The 22,504-nt window shown below is 38.3% G+C and overlaps 1 protein-coding gene across 1 annotated transcript in view; it reads left to right on the forward strand.

The window, feature by feature from the left end:
- Positions 1–22,504, forward strand: part of GBE1 (1,4-alpha-glucan branching enzyme 1) — a 264,980-nt gene that overhangs the window by 199,466 nt on the left and 43,010 nt on the right. Inside the window, exon 14 of the mRNA XM_056559362.1 lies at positions 20,240–20,424. Within this exon, the coding sequence (XP_056415337.1) occupies positions 20,240–20,424 (185 nt within the window). The remainder of the gene's footprint in view (positions 1–20,239; positions 20,425–22,504) is intronic.

Here is a 22,504-nt window from a genome sequence, read left to right on the forward strand (position 1 = left end):
AATTTTTATATTTGCTTAAAATTCATCAGTATAGTGACGGCGCCCCTATACTTATATTGATACTGTAAGACATTTACCCCTTATGTTCTTTAACTGATTTACTACAAATGTTGTGCCCTGGTATGATTGTCACGTGTATGATGGGTTGCCGTTGGACACCTCTGTATTGACAGGAACGGTCTGGTGAAGTATCCTAACAGCCAGAAGGTGAGACTTTTACCAATCTGGTAGGGAGAAGCGTACTTTGGGACCCTATGGATTCCATAAGTCGCACCCAGATCCGTGCGGTACATAACAGAGGGCAAGTGTCCAGGTCCCTTGACTGTTTTCTAGCATGTGTGCAGGGTTACAATATTGGAATTATATGATTCCTACTATACATTTATCAATTGAGTGAAGTGCTTTGCCAGCAGTTCGCTACATAACCCAATGTTTATTTGCCCTGAATTAATATGGCGCTTGTGAACACCGATATATACACTGAGCATGCGCTGAGAGCCACGGAGCTTGGCCGCGATGCGCAAGTGATTGTTTACCTGACAGGTCGGGGGGTCTCTATGACTACCAGGGACGCCGTTACTATGATTGGTTGAATTCCGGTTACACCGGAAGTAGATCCCGGCGTCCCATGTGGACTCGGGTCTGCGGATCATGGCGCGTTTGCGAAGAGGCCGGCTAAAACAAACGGGTTTGCTTGATTGGGTAACGTCTTTTAACCCCTTTTTTACTTGTTTTGTTTACACGATCACTGTTGTAATTGTACATTTATATCACAACCCGATCCGATAAATGATTGGCGATCGGAATACAGAGATGTATACACTTTGTACCACAGTATAGAATACACTAAATTGATCATGTTTATATTTATTGGTTTGTATAGTTTTATACTTTGTTTATAACATGTCAGATGTCACATGATATGTAAATGTTAATGATGTCACTGATTTAGGGAGGTATTTAACCCCGCTTGTATCACTTGTAAATCACTTGAAAATGGCGGTGAGAGATCGCTGAAACGTTGTCAATTCTCCTTGGAATAAAAGCACTTACTTTTTTCACCCATTTTGGTGTGCTGCCTATATCCATTTATATCTAAAGAGGACCGGAGCACCGAGGTTCAAGGGCTTGCACCCAATCACCTGGATACAAGGAGGTGCTGCTTTGTATGATAGTTATTATATATATATATATATATATATATATATATATATATATATATATATATAATTTTTTTATTTTTTTTTTAATCAACTGGTGCCAGAAAGTTAAACAGATTTGTAAATTAATTAAATTAGAAAATCTTCTTCCTTCTAGTACTTATAAGCTTATAAGAAGTTCTTTTCTTTAAAAAAAAAGAAAAAAAAAAAGCCTGACACCAGTGCTCTCTGCTTACATCTCAGTACATTTTGGGAACTGTCTAGAGTAACAACCTAAAAAAGTCCTATATACTGTGGTCTAAATAAAATTGGGGAAAACCCAAAACAACCACTAAATAACCTATAAATACGCCACTACAGCGTATAGGGTAAACCCACCAAAAGTAAAAGATGTATATAATAAAATGAGTAGAAAATATAGTAAACTGATAAATCAATAACCATAAAATTTAATAAATATGATTTTATTTTACAAAAAATACATATATCATACACAAGCAAGAAAAATTGGTAATAATATATAGCTATATAACATACATAAAAATAGTAATCATTAGCGCAATTTGATAATGTGTATAATTATTTAAAAATATATATTTTATATATATATATGTAAATAAATTAACTTAAAAAATGCAAAGGATAGCAGGGACGGGAAAAGGATATAAAAAAGGTTGTAGAAAAGGAAGGCGTAAATGTCGGGGTCAACTGATCACCAATGGATCATAAAAGCACCTTTTGCTAAAAAATACGTGCAATGTGACACTCTGTTTAAAGCATAACAAGTGTGTTTAACCTTTAAAAGTAAAGATGCATAAAGTGCAATGTGCAACACAGAAATATATGTGTATACAATAGATATAAAAAAGTATCAAATACTCCTTGACAAAGCCGGTCACGGTGAAACGCGTTGGAGGTGATTGCAGGGACGTGGAACCCATCTTCTTTTTACATGTGGGGTCAAGTATTTACATTCTGACACCTTTACTTTTAGCACCTTATTTTTTGTTTTCTTGCACTGCTTTTTTGCTTTTTTATATCTATTTGTATACACGTATATTTCTGTGTTGCACATTGCACTTTATGCATCTTTACTTTTAAGGTTAAACACACTTGTTATGCTTTAAACAGAGTGTCACATTGCACATATTTTTTAGCAAAAGGTGCTTTTATGATCCATTGGTGATCAGTTGACCCCGACATTTACGCCTTCCTTTTCTACAACCTTTTTTATATCCTATTCCCGTCCCTGCTATCCTTTGCATTTTTTAAGTTCATTTATTTACATATATATATATATATAAAATATATTTTTTTAAATAATTATACACATTATCAAATTGTGCTAATGATTACTATTTTTATGTATGTTATATAGCTATATATTATTACCAATTTTTCTTGCTTGTGTATGATATATGTATTTTTTGTAAAATAAAATCATATTTATTAAATTTTATGGTTATTGATTTATCAGTTTACTATATTTTCTACTCATTATATACATCTTTTACTTTTGGTGGGTTTACCCTATACGCTGTAGTGGCGTATTTATAGGTTATTTAACTGTCTAGAGTAGGAGCAAATCCTCATAGCAAACCTATCCTGCTCTCGACAGTTCCTGACATGGACAAAGGTGTCAGAAAAGAGCAATGTGGTCAGACAGAAAGGAAATCCAAAAAGAAAAGAACTTCCTGTGGAGCATACAGAAGCTTATGAGTACTAGATGGATTAAGAATTTTTAAAGGACATCTGCTGGGTGAGCTCTATGTGAGCCTCTCTGAGGTCGATGGTACGCCCCCATACCCATACAGTTCTATGGGAGAGGCGAGGAGGCACGAAGGCGGCATCCCCGCCTCTCCCTTAGAACTGCATGGAGGAGGCATGTCGGCTGCAACGTCATGCTGCGGGCGGCACGCCTCCTGTGCGGGAGAGCCGTGGCCCCGTGCAGGAGATCGCGGGGGTTCCCAGGGTTCAGACCCCCCATGATCAAACACTTGTCCCCTATCCACAGGAATAAGTTGTTTTTGCTGCAGATGTCCTTTAATAGAAGTAATTTACATATCTGTTTTAACTTTTTGTCATCAGTTGATAAAAAAAAAATTTCAAGTGGAGTACCCATTTAATGAATAGATACCGTCACAATGTCACCAAAGTAGTGTTTTTCAACCCATACTTTAATTCTATTAGCTAAATTGTAGAAACTGGTTCTAACTTGTACTCTGATGACATGTCTATATGACAAGGACATGATTACCATAGAGGCAGACCCTGCGGCTTTGATAAGGATCATGGAGAAAATGGGGTCTTGTACAATTAGCTAATGGGTGATTAAAACCTGTGTTTGACTCCCTGATATTTAGGGACTGTGTTGTCTGCAAATATTAATGTTAGGAATTAGCCTAATAGGGAGAAAAACATATAGAGAAAGATGAACAGCAGACCTTGCCTAAAACCTCTAAGGAAGCTGAATGGGAGCTGTGGAATCAGTCGGCATTCCGACCAGCAGGACAGGAGTTTAGTGGAGAAAAAATTGTGCAAGCTCTATTTTTTATCTCCGCTAAAGTCCTGTAAAATTACCGGTTCACCGACGGACCCCATGCAAGTGAATGGGGTCCGTCATGACCCGGTAGTAGCCGTTTGCATCCGACCCGTTTCAGGGTCCAAACAACTAAAATTAAAAAAAAAGATTTGATTGGACCTTTTGGATCGGATGCAAATGGCTGTGTGAACCTAGCGTAATCTGTCTCTTGGTAGTATATGTGAGGATATTGTGAAAGGTCACTGAAATTTGTTAAATAATGTGTTTAATATGGGATCGGGAGCTGTTTTTCAACACGTGAAACTTAGGGGATACATAATGTGTACAGTATTATCATATTGTAAGGTAAGCAATATCTTTATTAAATGGGTTATACAGGAATAGAAAAACAGAGCTAATTTCTTTAAAAAACACACACTGTATGTCTACAGGTTGGATGTGGTTCTTCAGCTCAGTTCCATTGAAGTGGATGGAGCCATGTTGTAATACCACACCCAACCTGGGGACAGACGTTGAGCTGTTTTTGAAAGAAATGTGCTCTTTTTTTTTTTTTCAATTCCTGGACAATTACTTTAACCTTTTAAAGGGGTAAAGAATAGGGGATAAGTGTCTGAGACCCCTCTATGTTCTCATGTACTAATCCCGGCACTTGCGCTGAACTTGCCAAACTCCTGAGCACTCCAATCCCCATCACCAGTAGGAGTGATGGCCTGCTAAGCCAATCACCGGCTGAGACAACCCCACCTCAGCCAGTGATTGGCTGAGTAGGCCGTCACTCCTGTTGGTTTTGGGAGGTGGGAGCTCTGCGAGGACTGGTGGATACTCGTGCCCCGTTGAGAAGATTGCTGGGCCCTCTCGCAATCAGACACCTATTTCTTATTCTGTGGATAGTTGTGTTTTCTGGAATACCCCTTTAATGAACACAGAGAATGCTTTAAGGCAATCATTACAGGGAGTCTGTCAGCAGATTTCTGCTGCCCAAAGCATGAGTAGTATCCTGAAAGGCTTCCCCTTTGCTTTGAAATGTTAGTTTACGGTGAGCTCCCAGAGTCAATTCTTCTGGAGGACCCTGGACACACCTGTCTGACCCTGAGGAATAGGTGAAATCAATAGAAGCCCCCAACTAAATACTGTAAATAAGGTTTGTTATTACACCTTTTTTTACTGTGAAGCAGATTTATATATACTGTTAGATGCTGCTGGTATTTTGCCAGTACAAGGGCCATAACAAATCCATTTTGAGACTAGAACACCAAGACATAGCTGGAAAATACAAAGCATGCTGTATTTAAAATAGTGGAACAATGCATTTCACATTTGTAAGATGAAACCATACAGTATTTCCATTTTGCCATTGTTTTTATGGAAAGACTGACCTTGAAATGTAAGACACATGTACCTAGCATTATTGAAGTTGTTTTATTGCTGATGCTGAGCCCATAGCCACAGGCGTTTATTCCAAACCTGCTTCGACTGCTAATTTCTCAGCTTTTATTATTTTTTTTATTCGTAATTTGCATTGTCTTGTGTTGTTGCTTGGTGGTCTGAATCTTAACTATTTATTTTGGAAATAAATGATACGTTGTACACAGCAAGTGGAAATTCTTTTTAAACCGTGCCCATATTAAGCAAAGGGAACTTGTAGCTGATGGGAAGCAGCAGGCAAAACAAATGTGTGCTACTTTACTGGCTTAATATTTGCTTATGGGTAAAGGCATATGAAATGTTTTACCTTCTTGGTAAAAGTTAATTTTCTTACATGTAACAAAGATGAATCACTTTTTTAATCCAGTTTCCTGTGTAAAGGACTTTAAGCTTCACAAAATATGATTAGTGATCTAGCTGGCTGCTTCTTCCAAAAGTGCAGATTATAGATCCCTAAAGGCAAATACACATGTGGTTTGTATTCTTAAGACAACATTTAAAAAAGCATAACATTTGATGAGCAAAAGTCGTAAGCAAGTGGAATTTTTTTTCCCCATGGTATTTTTAATAAACATGCAAAACATTGTAAAAAAATATAGAACCTAATATTGTTATATTATAAGTGTTAGGGTGCATGCACACCACGTTTTTGCAATACAGTTCCTGTATCAGGTTTTTGATGAAAAACGGATTCCTCAAAACCTGACTAAACTGTATCAAAAAGTGTGTACAAATTTTAACCCATATACCGTTGAAAATCGTATACTGTTTGAAAAATGATGTCCGGTTGCATCAGTTTTTTAAGAAAAAAACGTATACATTTTTAACTTTTCACTCCATTTTGAATAAAGTTTCACTTGTTTGATTGAAATTCCAAGAAAAAAAATGTGCAAAGTCAAAAACCGTATGGTGAAAACCTGATGGAACCATACGCACATACAGTTCTGTACGGTTCCCATTGACTCCCATGTTAAAAAAAAAACTGTATACAGTTTAATACAGTTTTTCACCCGTACCAAGAAACGTGGTAGACTACAGTTTTGGATACGGGTAAAAAATTGGACAAAACTGTATGAGATGCAAAACGGACTAAACTGGATGATGCGTTTGACATACAGTTTACAATGTTAAGTCAATGCATACAGTTTTCTATACAGTTCCATACAGTTTTTAACTTGAAACTGTATACAGGAACTGTAGAACACAAACGTGGTGTGCATGCACCCATTCACAGTTTTCAGCAGTTTCTCTTTATACATTGTGAGACAGTGGCAGGAATGGTTGTCGGAGATTGCAATATTTACCAAAATTGCCTTTTGTATGTGTATGCCAGGTGTTGGGAAGCACATATCTCATCCATGAATTGCTGGGTCAGATAAGGGAAATACATAAATAGTTAGATCCGTGCTGAGACTTTGCTGGTTTTAGGGACTTTGATAAGTCCTGCTATTGGGCCTGGATGTTTATGGGATGAAAGGCAGGTTTGGTAGTGGCGCCTTTCACCCCCTTCCTGGGTCACTCCCAGGTTTTCAGACTAGCCCAGATCAGCAAAGGTGCTAAAGACCACTTGTCACTGGGCTTTAAAACAAGGTGAGAGTCGGTCTGCAAGTGAGGCTGTGAAGAACCTGCGCCACTGTAGGATTTATGGTGTGTTTTTATGCCTGAGTGCGTTTTTTGCTGGAAAATAAAAACAGGAGAAGTGATGTTGAAACTTCACTTCTGCGTTCCTATCTTTGCCTGCAATTCGCCATGAATTGGCTAGCTATATGGAGCTAATCTCCTGTGACAGAGATGCACAGACTATATCACTACTGTATAATACATTTAGAAAACATTTACTTTACAAACATCTAAGGTTCTATAGATACTCTGGACCTATGAACCCAATTATGTACAAAAATTGATAACTTGAGTTACATCTTGCAGGTTTAAATTTACCGGAGTGAAGAAAGCTTGAATCACACGTATGCTAAAGTGTTGCCAATTGTCTGCTGGCCATTGTCAAACCAGTGAAGCTTTCTAGCTTCTTAGCAATGAAAAAAACACACCTCACTTTCAGTAACATTTTAATTTAAAAATAAAATGTGCCAAAATAACAAACCACTTCTCAGCACATACAACTCACATTGCGCCATCACCATCACTCTGTTGTTCGTTACTGCTGCAGTTATATGGTACACGATCACAGCAGTGCAGTCAATAGAGACCAGTGGAGAGGACCAGAACACTGGCGCAGGAGCAACTGATGACTTGACGAGCTAGTAATGCATTGCCTTTTTTTTTTTTTATCTTTGGAAATCTAATAATTGGTAACAACGATATTGACAACCAAACCATTTTCTATAATTTCCTGCCAACAACTTTTCAAGCTTACTGCTTTCCAGACACTTGATTATCTCCAGGAAGAACATTATCTGTGGAGGGAATTTTATGAGGCACCCATACACATCAGATTGCTGACTGTACAGTAGTATTTGGAACACTACTGAAATTCTGCTTTCGGGGTTCTGTAAAAACATTGAACAGGTCTTTAAATTTTACTGAATTCCGGGCGGAATCCCATTGACGTCAATGGAGCTTTGAAATTCTGTGTTTTGAACCGGTGATGTCTGGTATTAACCCCTTAGACATGGCGATCAAAATTGATCGCTGCATCTAAAATGTAAAAAAAAAAAATGCTTCCCAGCAGTCGGGCTGATCGTGATTACCGCGGTAAAACCGCGGTGTCCCGATCAGCTAAGGAAACACTAGGAGGGTCCCTACCTTCCTCCTCTGCGTCTGATCAGCGATTGATTGCTGTGGCATTTCTTTGGGGGGGCGCGCAGCCCTCCATGTGCTTGCCAGAGGTAGCCTGACTGCCATTAGGAACAGAGATGAGATCCTCAGACCCCTTGTGAGACCATATGCTGGTGCAGTTGGCCCTGGGTTCCTCCTTATGCAAGACAATGCTAGACCTCATGCGGCTGGAGTTTGTCAGCAGTTCCTGCAAGAGGAAGGCATTGATCCTATGGACTGGCCCGCCCGTCCCCCATACCTGAATCTGATTGAGCACATCTGGGACATCATGTCTCACTCCATCCACCAACGCCACGTTGCACCACAGACTGTCCAGGAGTTGGCAGATGTATTAGTCCAGGTCTTGGAAGACATCCGCAGGAGACCATCCGCCACCTCATCAAGAGCATTCCCAGGCATAGTAGGGAGGTCATACGGGCACATGGAGGCCACACACACTACTGAGCCTCATTTTTACTTGTTTTAAGGACATGACGTCAAAGTTGGATCAGCCTGTGGGGTGGTTTTCCACTTTGATTTTGAGTGTGGCTCCATATCCAGACCTCCATGAGTTGATACATTGGATTTCCATTGATCATTTTTGTGTGATTTTGTTGTCAGCACATTCAACTATGTAAAATTAATTCATTCAGATCTAGGATGTGTTCTCTTAGTGTTCCCTTTATTTATTTATTTTTGAGCCGTGTATGTGTGATCGTCACCCGCGTAAATGTACAAACTATAAAAATATATTGTTAATTAAACCGCACAGTCCAAATTCCAAAAACCAAAACAGCATATTTTTGGTCACTATTTATACCATAAAAAAAATTATAAAAGGCGATCAAAAATTTCCATCAAAACAAAAATGGTACTGATAAAAACTTCTGATCACTGTGCAAAAAATGAGCCCTCATACATCCCCGAATGCGGAAAAATAAAAATTAAAAGTTAGAGAGGTCAGTTACTGGGCTGCCCATCTACGTAACCTTGCAGCCTGGTCTTCCTACCATGCATATAGCCACTGGATGGAGTTGGAGAAGCTGTGGTTTGCTCCCATTCACCCAAATACCCTACTCTGGTCCCCTCTGGTGTCTTTTGTTTCTCTTTCTCCTCTTCTCTAGATATGTTTGGAGATATTGCTCCAGGAAGTTTAGATTGTTCTCTGTCTTCCCCTCTGCGGTCCTTCCTTTATCACCCTGATTTTTTCCTGCTGGTCTGTCATCCCCCATGGTGAGGGAATGGGACTCTAGAGGTCTTTTCTGCTGGGCCGATGTTGTAGACCCAATATCTTGTTCTCTCCTGTCCTTTAAACTGTTGGTATCTCGCTGGGATCTCCCCTTGTCTGAGCGGTTTCACTACTTACAACTCAGGCACTATTTGTCTTCAACGACTGGTTCTATGGTTTTGGAAAGGTTGTGCCGTGGTGGGCCTCAGGCGCGGGGTCTTCTCTCCGACATATACTCTTTAATCCTCCAACCCCGGAATGGGAATCCCCCGTCTCACCGCTACATGGCCCGTTGGGAGGAGGCTCTTAACATTGCCTTGCCTCAGTGGCATGTTATCTGGGAGAGGGCATCTAAGACCTCTATCTGCACAGCTTACAAGGAGACCCAATACAAACTGATTATGGGCTGGTATCACACCCCTGAGCTTTTAAATAGACTGAACCCAACCATCCCCCCCTCAGTGCTGGCGTTGTGGAGTGGGTTTGGGTAAGGTGTTCCATATTTTTTGGTCCTGTCCTCTCATAGGGGATTATTGGAAAATGGTACAACGATTGATAGCTGCTGCCTTGGGTGTCTCGGTCCCTTTAGATCCCCAAATATACCTTCTCCACCTTGCTCATCCCTGCTCACTCTAGAAAACTGTTCAAGCGTTTATGCATATTGCTTTAGCCGCTAAAACCCTTATAGCTTAATGTTGAAAGAGAACTCTCCCTTCCTCTGAGTCTGATCTGTTGGCCCGTATCCATGAGATATGCTCCCTAGAATCCCTCACAGCTTCCTTGAATAATTCTATCCCCGCTTTTCTCTCTGTTTGGTAACCTGAGAAACCTGAGACCGCTTTACTGATCAACAGCCACCTTGATTTATCTAGCTCTACCTTTTCTTTCTTTTCTTCTTTCTGATTTTCTTCACCTTCTCCCCTTGGTTTTGTGTTTTGTCCTGTGTTTGTCTTTGTGGTCCCTTTTATGTACCTTTTTATCTCTGCCCTCCTCCCCCTTCCCTTTTTGTGTTTGTAGCCCTCTGGGCATTAGTTCCTACTGAGATTCTGGGCTTATATGGCTAATGAAAAGATGCATTATATTGGTGCTCTGGTATTGGGTTTATCTGTTGGTGTTTATATGCCCTTTCTGACTCACCATAGTTGTTTTACTGTTAACCTTGCTTCTGTGTATTCTATTGCAGACTGTTGGGTTTACCCCTTCATGATGTTTTTTGTGTGTTTCTTTATTTGGATTTGTAACTGAAAAATTGTTTAATAAACATTACAGTTGAAAAAAAAAAGTTATAGGGGTCAGAAGAGGACATTTTTAAACTTATTAATTTTTGTACATGTAGTTATGATTTTTACCAGAAGTAAAACAAAATCAAACCTATTTAAAGGGGTTATCCAGGAAAAAAAACTTATATGTATGTATATATATATATATATATATATATATATATATATATATATATATATATATATATATCAACTGGCTCCAGAAAGGTAAACAGATTTGTAAATTACTTCTATTAAAAAATCTTAATCCTTTCAGTACTTATGAGCTTCTGAAATTTAGGTTGTTCTTTTCTATCTAAGTAATCTCTGATGACACGTGTCTCGGGAACCGCCCAGTTTAGAAGAGGTTTGCTATGGGAATTTGCTTCCAAACTGGGTGTTTCCCGAGACACGTGTCATCAGAGATTACTTAGACAGAAAAGAACAACCTTAACTTCAGAAGCTCATAAGTACTGAAAGGATTAAGATTTTTTCATAGAAGTAATTTACAAATCTGTTTACCTTTCTGGAACCAGTTGATATATAAAAAAAAGTTTTTTTTCCTGGAATACCCCTTTAAGTAGGGTATCATTTTAATCGTATGGACCTGCAGAATAAAGATGAGGTGCCATTTTTACCAAAAAATGCACTGCCTAGAAACGGAAGCCCCCAAAATTACAAAATGTTTTTTTGTTTTCAATTTTGTCCCACAAATATTTTTAGTTTCGCCATAGATTTTGGGGTAAAATTACTGATTTAATTAAAGAGTACAATTGGTGGTGCAAAAAAATAGCCATCATATGGGTCTGTAGGAAAAAAATTGAAAGGCTTATGATTTTTAAAAGGTAAGGAGGAAAAAACTAAAGTGGAAAAATGCTCAGTCCTTAACCCCTTAAGTACCCAGCCAATTTTCAGTGTAGGACCCAGGCATTTTTTGCACACCACTGTCACTTTAAGCATTAATAACTCTGGGATGCTTTTACCTTTCATTCTGATTCAGAGATAGTTTTTTGTGACATATTCTACTTTATGTTAGTGGTAACATTTTGTCCATACTTGCATGATTTCTTGGTGAAAAATTCCAAAATATGATGAAAAAAATTGAAATTTTGCATGTTTTAACTTTGAAGCTCTCTGCTTATAAGGAAAATGAATATTCCAAATAAATGATATATTGATTCACATATACAATATGTCTACTTTATGTTTGCATCATAAAGTTGACATGTTTTTACTTTTGGAAGACATCAGAGTGCTTCAAAGTATAGCAGGAATTTTCCAATTTATCACAAATTGTTCATCAAAATCAAATTTTTTCAATTGCTCAGTTTTGAAGTGGATTTGAAGGGCCTTCTTATTAGAAATATTCCATGGATGACCCCATAATAAAAACTGCACCCCTCAAAGTATTAAAAAGGACATTAAAAAGGTTTATTAACCCTTTAGGTATTTCACAGGAATAGCAGCAAATTGAAGGAGAAAATTCTAAATCTTCATTTTTTACACTGGCATGTTCTTGTAGACCCAGTTTTTGAAGTTTTACAAGGGGTAAAAGGAGAGAAATCTTCCTAAAATGTGTAACACAATTTCTCTCGAGTAAGGAAATACCTCATATATTTATGTCAAGTGCTCTGTGGGTGCACTAGAGGGCTCAGAAGGGAAGGAGCGACAGTGGGATTTTGGAGAGTGAGTTTTTCTGAAAAAGTTTTTGGCATACTATTTTGGAAACTACACCCCTTAAGGAATGTAACAAGGGGTTCAGTGAGCCTTAACACCCTACAGGTGTTTGACGACTTATTGTTAAAGTTGGATGTGTAAATAATTTTTTTTTTTTGCACTAAAATGCTAGTTTTCCCCCAAATTTTAAATTTTTACAAGGGGTAATAGTAGAAAATTACCCCCACAATTTGTAACCCCATTTCTTCTGAGTATGGAAATACCCCCTGTGTGGACGTCAAGTGCTCTGCTGGCGAACTACAATGCTCAGAAGAGGAGGAGCGCCATTGAGCTTTTGGAGAATTAATTTGTTTGGAATGGAAGTCAGAGGCCATGTGCATTTACAGAGCCCCCATGATGCCAGAACAGTGGACCCCCCCCACATGTGACCACATTTTAGAAACTACACCCCTCACAGAATTTAATAAGGGGTGCTGTGAGTATTTACACCCCACTGGCGTTTGACATATCTTTGGAACATTTTTCATTTTCACGGACCACTGTTCCAAAAATCTGTCAGACACCTGTGGGGTGTAAATGCTCACTGTACCCCTTATTACATAACATGAGGGGTGTAGTTTCCAAATGGGGTCACATGTGGGGGGGTCCATTGTTCTGGCACTATGGGGGCTTTGTAAACACACGTGGCCTTCAATTCCGGACAAATTTTCTCTTCAAAAGCCCAATGGTGCTCTTTCTCTTCTTAGCATTGTAGTTCGCCCGCAGAGCACTTTATATCCACATATGGGCTATGTTCTTACTCAGAAGAAATGGTTAAAAATTTTGGGGGGCTTTTTTTTCCTATTTTTCCTTGTGAAAAGGAAAAATGTAGGGTAACACCAGCATTTTAGTGAAATTTTTTTTTTCATGTTCCCATCCAACTTTAATGAAAATTCTTCAAACACCTGTGGGGTGTTAAAGCTCACTGTACCCCTTGTTACATTCTGTGAGGGGTGTAGTTTCCAAAATGTGGTCACATGTGGGTATTTATTTTTTTGCGTTTATGTCAGAACCGCTGTAAAATCAGCCACCCCTGTGCAAATCACCAATTTAGGCCTCAAATGTACATAGTGCACTCTCACGCCTGAGCCTTGTGTGCCCGCAGAGCATTTTACGCCCCACATATGGGGTATTTCCATACTCGGGAGAAATTGTGTTACAAATTTTGGAGGTCTTTTTTTCCTTTTACTGTTTGTGAAAATAAAAAGTATGGGGCAACACCAGCATGTCAGTGTAAAAAAATAAATACATTTTTTTACACTAACAGGCAGGTGTAACCCCCAACTTTTCCTTTTCATAAGGGGTAAAGGGAGAAAAAGCCCCCCATAACTTGTAGTGCAATTTCTCCCGAGTACGGAAATACCCCATATGTGACCCTAAACTGTATACGTCCTTGAAATACGACAGGGCTCCGAAGTGAGAGAGTGCCTTGTGCATTTGAGGACTAAATTAGGGATTGCATAGGGGTATTCTACGCCAGTGATTCCCAAACAGGGTGCCTCCAGCTGTTGCTAAACTCCCGGTATGCCTGGACAGTCATTGGCTGTCCGTAAATGCTGGTAATTGTTGTTTTGCAACAGCTGGAGGCTTCATTTTGGAAGCACTGCCGTACGATACGTTTTTCATTTTTATTGGGGGGGGACAGTGTAAGGGGGTGTATATGTTGTGTTTTACCCTTTATTATGTGTTAGTGTTGTATAGTGTAGTGTTTTTATGGTACATTCGCACTGGCGGAGGTTTACAGTGAGTTTCCCGCTAGGAGTTTGCACTGCGGGAAAAAAAATAGCCGCAGCTCAAACTTCAAGCAGGAAACTTACTGTAAACCCACCAGTGTGAATGTACCCTGTATATTCACATGGGGGGGGGGCAAACCTCCAGTTGTTTCAAAACTACAACTCCCAGCATGTACTGACAGACCGTGCATGCTGGGAGTTGTGGTTTTGCAACAGCTGGAGGCACACTGGTTGGAAAACCTTCAGTTAGATTCTGTTACCTAACTCAGTATTTTCCAACCAGTTTGCCTCCAGCTGTTGCAAAACTACAACTCCCAGCATGTACTGATCACCGAAGTGCATGCTGGGAGATGTAGTTATGAAACAGCTGGAGGTACGCAACTACAACTCCCAGCATGCCAAGACAGCTATTTGCTGTTTTGGCATGCTGGGATTTGCAGTTTTGCAACATCTGGAGGGCTACAGTTTGGAGACTACTGCACAGTGATCTCCAAATTGTGTCCCTCCAACTGTTGCAAAACTGCAAATCCCAGCATGCCCACACAGTAAATAGCGGTCTGTGCATGCTGGGAGTTGTAGTTTTGCAACATCTTTTCCCAAATTCCATATTAAAAATATGTAACCATAATAAAAATAAACATATGTGGTATTGCCACATGCGTAAATGTCCGAACTATGAAAATATATCATTAATTAAACCGCACGGTCAATGGCGTACGCACAAAAAAAAATCCAAAGTCCAAAATAGCGTATTTTGGGTCACTTTTCATACCATAAAAAAAGGAATAAAAAGCGATCAAGAAGTCAGATCAAAATAAAAATGGTACCGATTAAAACTTCAGATCACGGCGCAAGAAATTAGCCCTCAAACCACCCTGTACGCGGAAAAATTAAAGTTATAGGGGTCAGAAGAGGACAATTTTAAATGTATACATTTTCGTGCATGTAGTTATGATTTTTTCCAGAAGGACGACGAAATCAAACCTATATAGTAGGGTATCATTTTAATCGTATGGACCTACAGAATAAAGATAAAGTGTCATTTTTACCGAAAAATGTACAGCGTAGAAACAGAAGCCCCTAAAATTTACAAAATGGTGTTTTTTCTTCAATTTTGTCGCACAATGATTTTTTTTTTCAGTTTTGCCGTAAATTTTTGTGTAAAATGACTGATGTCATTACGAAGTAGAATTGGTGGAGCAGAAAATAAGCCACCATATGGATTTTTAGGTGCCAAATTGAAAGGGTTATGATTTTTAAAAGGTAAGGGGATAAAATGAAAGTGTAAAAACAGAAAAATGCTTGGTCCTTAAGGGGTTAAGTACCAGGGTGTCATGAAGTACGGGTACATCAAGGATCCTTAGGGGTTAAGGGGTTAAATTCCACAAAACTGCAAAAATTCTTCAGCAAGGAGAAGGCAATGCAAACTGACCAACCCCTCAGATAGTTGCAGATTTTTTAACAGCAGCAGACAGGGGGGGGGGGGGCAGAACTCTTAAACCTGCTTCCTGTTAGTTGTAAAAATCGATTAACATAAAGAGGTTCCCTTTAAGGTTATCCCATTTTGCAGTGCAACTTTGTTTGTGTTAGTGCAGCTTTGCTTAGCGCGATCACTGCTCTCCAATTAAAATGAAAGACTTAATATTATTATTATTTATTTATTTATTTTTTATAAAAAGTTATTATTGCAAAAAGTCCACAGTAATTGTTACGGTCTGCTGAAGATCATCCTTTAAAACAATAAATAAAATGTTCATTTTCAGATATTTTTGTTATTCATTAGCACCCTATTGTTTTAAATCCCATTAATTGTTCTCCCTGTCTCTTTGTCATTTTATAGTTTTAGAAGAAACAACTTAAAATTAATTACAGGAACACAAATCTCAGTGGTATGTCCTCATATTTACCTCCACATTATCCATGCTTCACATGTTGCTGTTTACAGAGGAAATGTGAGGATAAAAGCTTTGGTATTTCTCTATGGAGTTACTTAATTATCTTTTGCATTGTTTTATTCTATTGTTACATTACTTATGTGCCTGGAGTATGATCATAGTTGAAATTCTGAAATCGGGATAACTGTGAAACTGTAAAAACTAAATTTTTCCTTTTTTTATTAAAAAAAATGATAAATATTGAGTACAAAGGGAAGATGGATCTAAGTGAGGATGCACCACTGGAGGGGGGGGGGGGTGAAAGGGGTGTAGAGACATTTGTCCTTTTACTCCTGTTCACATGTTATTGGAGACCTATTGTTTAAATGAAGTTTTTATATTGAACATTATTTAAGAATTTTGGTGGTTGACAATTTACATATTTATGTCTGAGTTTTGAATAATTGTGAATTTTTGCAGTTTTTATTTTGGCCGCTAATTCTAATAAGCTGTGACATTTGGTCCTGTAGAGTTTTCTTCTTACCACATGCAGGATTGTGAAGTGACACCAGGATAAAGATAACAGAGGGTCACACCGTTCACAATAGGTGATGGTCACAGTACCGATCTTTCCTCTCCTTGTACAGTGACCACTGCACAGGTCACGTAGCATGCCTTCAAAACTTTCCCATAGAAGTCAGTGATGTCAACATCAGACTGTTGTTTCCAGTGGTCTGTGTGGCTGCTGTAAATTCTATTAAAAGATAAGAGGTGTAGGCATTATGGCTGCCTACATAATAATCTGCAAAATAAAAATAAAAAAATACTGTAATAAACTAGAAATAGATTAGAACACAGAACATTAGTGGGGGAATGTATCATGGTCTTTAGAGCTGTTTTTGTGTGTACATTTGTTGCACAGTTTGCACTGCAAACACCACTTAATATAGACACCATTCGAGTTAGATTAAAACATAACTTTTACTGATATTAATAGAAGGTAATAAAAAGTAATAAAAAAGGGGGGTACACACATAAATTGTGGGCATAAGGAAAAAAGGGGTACAGGTGAAGCCCTAATCTTAAAGTCCCTAATAAATTCTAACTATACGTGTGGAAATAGAAAGAAAAAAACAATAAATGGGGGGTAATACAATGTAATCTTAAAATTGTGGTAGGTCTCTTTTGCCTACGCGTTTCGCCCTCCTTGGTAGTGGGGCTCATCAGGGATAAGAGAACCACAAATAACACAAGATATAAATGAGTGTACCTAATAGAACATACACAATAAAGTAACCGATAATGTGATAAAGGGTAACAATAGTAAGCAGGCGTCTCAAAGAGGAAGTCTGTGTCAGTCTTAGTCAGAAGTCAGTCTTAGACATGTGGCAACATTTGCATGATCAACAATACATGTACAATGATGATACAAATCCACTCTAGAAATTGATGGCTTCAGAGGGTATTATATAAATAGTAGCCTGTATTGTGCATATATATGATGACAGCCGCACCAAAATTAAATATTGTACAACAGGCTGATAGATATATTATTCAAGTATCCACATATTTGATCACAGATTCCTGGACAATAGGCCGGGATGAGATAGAAAAATTAAATATGTGGCACATCCAGTAAAGGCAGATGTATAATAGTCTGGGGCTCTGACAATATATATGGTAGAAAAAACTACCTGGTGATGGTAATACAGTTGTCCTATGGCGGTATGATATCCCGCACTGATAATGTTGCCGTGTAGGAAACCTGGATGTGCCACGAGGATGACGCATGCTGATGAGCCCCACTACTAAGGAGGGCGAAACGCGTAGGCAAAAGAGACCTACCACAATTTTAAGATTACATTGTATTACCCCCCCCCCCCCATTTATTGTTTTTTTCTTTCTATTTCCACACGTATAGTTAGAATTTATTAGGGACTTTAAGATTAGGGCTTCACCTGTACCCCTTTTTTCCTTATGCCCACAATTTATGTGTGTACCCCCCTTTTTTTTATTACTTTTTATTACCTTCTATTAATATCAGTAAAAGTTATGTTTTAATCTAACTCGAATGGTGTCTATATTAAGTGGTGTTTGAAATTTAACTCTTATCACCAAGAGTTGCATATCGATGTAAGGTTGTGGTACCTCCTATCTATACCATAAGTTTGTTTTTTCTCTACAGTTTGCACTGCGCAGGTTTTCTGGCTCTTTTTTGCAACTTTTTATTTATTTATTTTTCTAAGTGTGTATGGACCAGCTGTTTAGGTTACTCTTTTTTGCTATGATAATTAATTTATCAGCTAAAACAGTTTTTTTTTTATTCACATTTTTGCGCAAACAGCACCAAAAAGTTACAAAAATACACCAGCTCAGCCTTAGTTTAGCTTTTTAGGAAATGTGTACCTGCACAAAATTCATAAAATGCCCTGTGCCCATTTAGTAAATTAGTGCACCTACACTTTAACAGCACACAAAAAATGATACAAAAATATGTCACCTACAATGATAAATTCCCCACATTGTTTTAGCATCTGGCTTAAATAACTTAAAAAAATCTAGGTGGCACATTCCCTCCAAGCATGTGATAACCGTATATTTTCATCAATATACATGCACCTCATCAATAAGCTGATGGAAGAGTCCTCATTGCCTGTTAGGCACAATGCTGTAAATTTGGTAGTTGTTCCTGTTACAGTGTTGCAGCTCATCCTATTCACTTGAATAGTATGAGCTGTAAACATGTTTATGTATTTATATTAGTATATTTATATACATTTGGTATGTGAAGTAAAACACAAATCCTCCATAGAAACTTTTCTCCAAAACAAATCAATTTATTCTGTTTTTCAAAGAACTTCAGTTATAAAAATGAATTATACGCCAGTCTTGAAAGTCTTCTTGCCTATGTCTAACTATCACTTTACCATGTACAGCAGTTAAATCATCTTCAGATACTTGCACGTATAAAAAGTAGATGTTCTCTGGAACTGTCCAGAGAGCGAGTCTTAAATTTTGATGTATCTATGAAATATATATAACTTCCATCCATCAAGGGTGTATATAAAATAAGCAGACACCTAATCTATAAATAAAATCTCCAATTATATAGATGTCCTTGTCTTTTTGCCCTATTTCAATTGAGATATCCACAATTCTGTCAGGAATTTTAGGTTTCAGATAAAAGCTGCCAGAGCTGTCTAGAGTTTTTATTTAGGTTATAGGGGATCACAGGTAGTTAGCAGGTCTATAAGGTTAAGTATTGTATAGTAGGTCTCTACCTAGGTTGTATTCCTAGTTACACTCCTGTAAATAGAAAAGCTATCCATTCAGAACATGGCCTTTCCTAATATCATAGGAATTCTATTAAATGAGGTGAATCATCACATTTCCAAAAATTGGATTATCCTAGTCCAAAGGTTCCGTGACAGCTAAACGTGAAGAGTTATTATTCTATTGTTGCCTTCTGCCTGGAAAAAACGGAGAACCTTGAATTTGACAGATTTTAGACCTGGACAAAGGTCTGCTATTTAAGTACAAAATTATTTGAGTATTGTAATTTTCTTTGCAAAATAGGTTCCTGCCCACCGGAAGATAAATGTAAATAGGTCTGGTATTCGCTTTAATAGGTATCGCATCCCCAGAAAAAAAAAATGTTAGTGTTAAAACTTGAAAAGGCTACTTTCACACTGCCGCTATAACACGGTAGTGTAATAGCCATCAGGGAACCCGGGGAGAATAGCAGGAGAAAAAATACTGCAATTGACATCTTTTTCTTCCGCTACAAAACAACGGCCGCCTGAGGGACACCATTGACTATAATGGGATCCATCGGGACCCATTGTTGCCAGTTGTGCCCTGTCCAGATAACAGCCGTTAAAAGCAAAAAAAAAAAAAAGAGAGCTTAACGGACGTTCTGGACAGAAGGTATTGGCAGTCTGAAAGTAGCTAAATAGAAACCATACATACTTGCCCCAATAATCTCCACAGCTGTTGCTATGATGGCTATTTGTCTTCAAGCTAACAGTTGCTTCCTTTTGCTGGGGAATGTTTTCCCCAACAGGAACTGCCCACCCAGCCAGTCACTGGCCTCAGTGATGACCCACCTCTGCCAGTGATTGGCAAAACAGATAATTCAGGCATGAACGGCTCATCACAGGAAACTAGAAAAAAGCAATGAGCATCAGGGACCGGGAGCCTTCGAAACAGCAGCTGTTGCAATTGGGGCAGGGGAGTATGATTTATTTTTATGTGACCCTGGCTGAATTTTTTCTCTGGTGCTGGGATACCTCTTTAAATGTAATAGTGGGTTAAAAAGACGTATGTCTTTAGAATTTTTCTTTGCATCGGCAATCCTGATCACAGATTACCATCAGTTGCATTAATCTGTAGGTAACAGCATATCCTAATGAGGCCATAACCCACTTTTGTGTGAAAACACTCTTAATTATGATAGTTTTTTTAATGCTGATTTGATGCCTGTTTTTTAATGTACGTTAAAACGTGCACTTTGTATTTTCCTTGTAGGTAATGAATTTGGCCATCCAGAATGGTTGGATTTCCCTAGAAAAGGGAACAACGAAAGTTTCCATTATGCCAGGAGACAGTTTCATCTGGCTGATGATCAGATTTTGCGCTACCGATTTCTCTATGCTTTTGACCGAGACATGAATAGATTAGAGGAAAAATTTGGCTGGCTGTCATCTCCTCCGGTAAGTGCTGTACAAAAATGTAATTGAACATTTTTCATTTCCTTGTCATGTACCTTTTTATCTATTTTCATAGTCTAACACTTGTCATTCTGTACGCTGATTTATTGGACAGTGGGGATATGAACCCCTTAAAGACCAGGCCTATTTTGGCCTTAAGGACCAGGCAAATTTAATTTTAGCATTTTCATTTTTTCCTCCTCGCTTTCTAAAAATCAGAACTCTTTTTTTTTTTTTTTTTTTTTTTATATTTCCATCCACAGACCCATATGAGGGCTTGTTTTTTTGTGTCATCAATTTTACTTTGTAATGACATCACTTATTTTACCATAAAATCTACGCTACAACCAAAAAAGTATTATTTATGTTGGAAAATGTAAATGAAAACTGCAATGTAGCAAATTTTGGAAGGTTTTGTTTTCACACTGTACAATTTATGGTAAAAATAACATGTTTTCTTTATTCTGTGGGTCAATACGATTAAAACTATACCCATGTTTTATGCTTTTCTATAATTGTAACGCTTTAAAAAAAATCTCAAACTATTTTAACAAAATGTGTATGTTTGAAATTGCCCTTTTTTGACCACCTATAACTTTCTCATTTTTCTGTATACTGGGTGGTATGAGGGCTCATTTTTTGTGCCGTCATCTGTTTGCTTAGGTTTTACTTTTAACATTTGTATTTATTTATTTTTAGTTATTTTTATAAAATGTGACAAAAAAGCAGCAATGTTGGATTTTTTTTTTTTTTTTTTTTACGTTTACACCGTTCACCGTACGGGATAATTAACAATATATTTTGATAGTTCAGACTTTAATGCAGCGATACCAAATATGTTTATAAAAATTTTTTTAATGCTTTTTGTTGCTATTTATAGCAATCATTTGATTGCTAATACTGTTCAGTGCTATGCATAGAGCATAGCACTGATCTGTGTTATCAGTGATCTTCTGCTCGATTTCAAACCAGAGCAGAAGACCCCTGGAGATGGACGGAGACAGGTGAGGGGACCTTCGTCCGCCATTATGGATGATCGGATCCCCACGGCAGCACTGTGGGCAAATCCTATCATCCATTTAAAGTACCGCACTGCCGCAAATGCCGTGATCTGTATTGATCATGGCATCTGAGGGGATATTGGCAGACATCTGCGCGATCGCAGATGTCTGCCATTACTGGCGGGTCCCTGGCTGCTAATAGCAGCAGGGACCTGCCACGCATGATGCGAGCACCGGACCGGTGTTTGCGGTCATGGTGGAGCGTAAATGTTTGTCCTGGTGCCACGGCACCATGAGGTACATTTACGTCAACTGTCGTTAAGGGGTTAAAGAAAAGTTATCACATAGATGTATTTCATCAATTAAAACCAGATATTTGTTCATATTCTTTGTTTCTTATGTGTTTTTATTTCATTTATTGTAGATTTTTCCGTTTTGTTTATATTTGGTTATAAGGGCTGCCATATTGCCTTAGCTGCTATTAACAGCTTTCAGAGATATGATTTACAGCAGTCAAATGGACCATAGAAACCTATAGTTTTAGAGATTACTCATGCATTTCTATGGGTGAATGTTTAGGCTTCTCTTTGACCCGTGGAGAGGTCCTAGAGAAGAGGGAGGGGGAGAAGGTGCGCTACATTCATGATCTTTTGTCAATGGTAGATCCTGTGTTATCTGCCCCAGTTTTATAATAGAAGTATTGCTTGTTATTGTATTCCTGCCTGTGTTTATAATGCGATGACTAGTGAAAAATGATAAGCTTATTTTTCCTCTCGGAAATTCCACCATGTGAACAAGGCCTAAGATGGCCAAGTGGCAAAACAATCGATGTAAAAAGTGTTTTTATTGTGCAAAAGTAGTTTAAAGGGGTATTCCACGAAAAAAAAAATGTTTTATATCAACTGGCTCCAGAAAGTTAAACAGATTTGTAGATTACCGTATATACTCGAGTATAAGCCGAGTTTTTCAGCACGATTTTTCGTGCTGAAAACACCCCCCTCGGCTTATACTCGAGTGAACTCCCCCACCCGCAGTGGTCTTCAACCTGCGGACCTCCAGAGGTTTCAAAACTACAACTGCCA

The sequence above is a fragment of the Hyla sarda genome, chromosome 2 (genome assembly GCF_029499605.1).
Source record: "Hyla sarda isolate aHylSar1 chromosome 2, aHylSar1.hap1, whole genome shotgun sequence".
NCBI lineage: Eukaryota > Metazoa > Chordata > Amphibia > Anura > Hylidae > Hyla > Hyla sarda.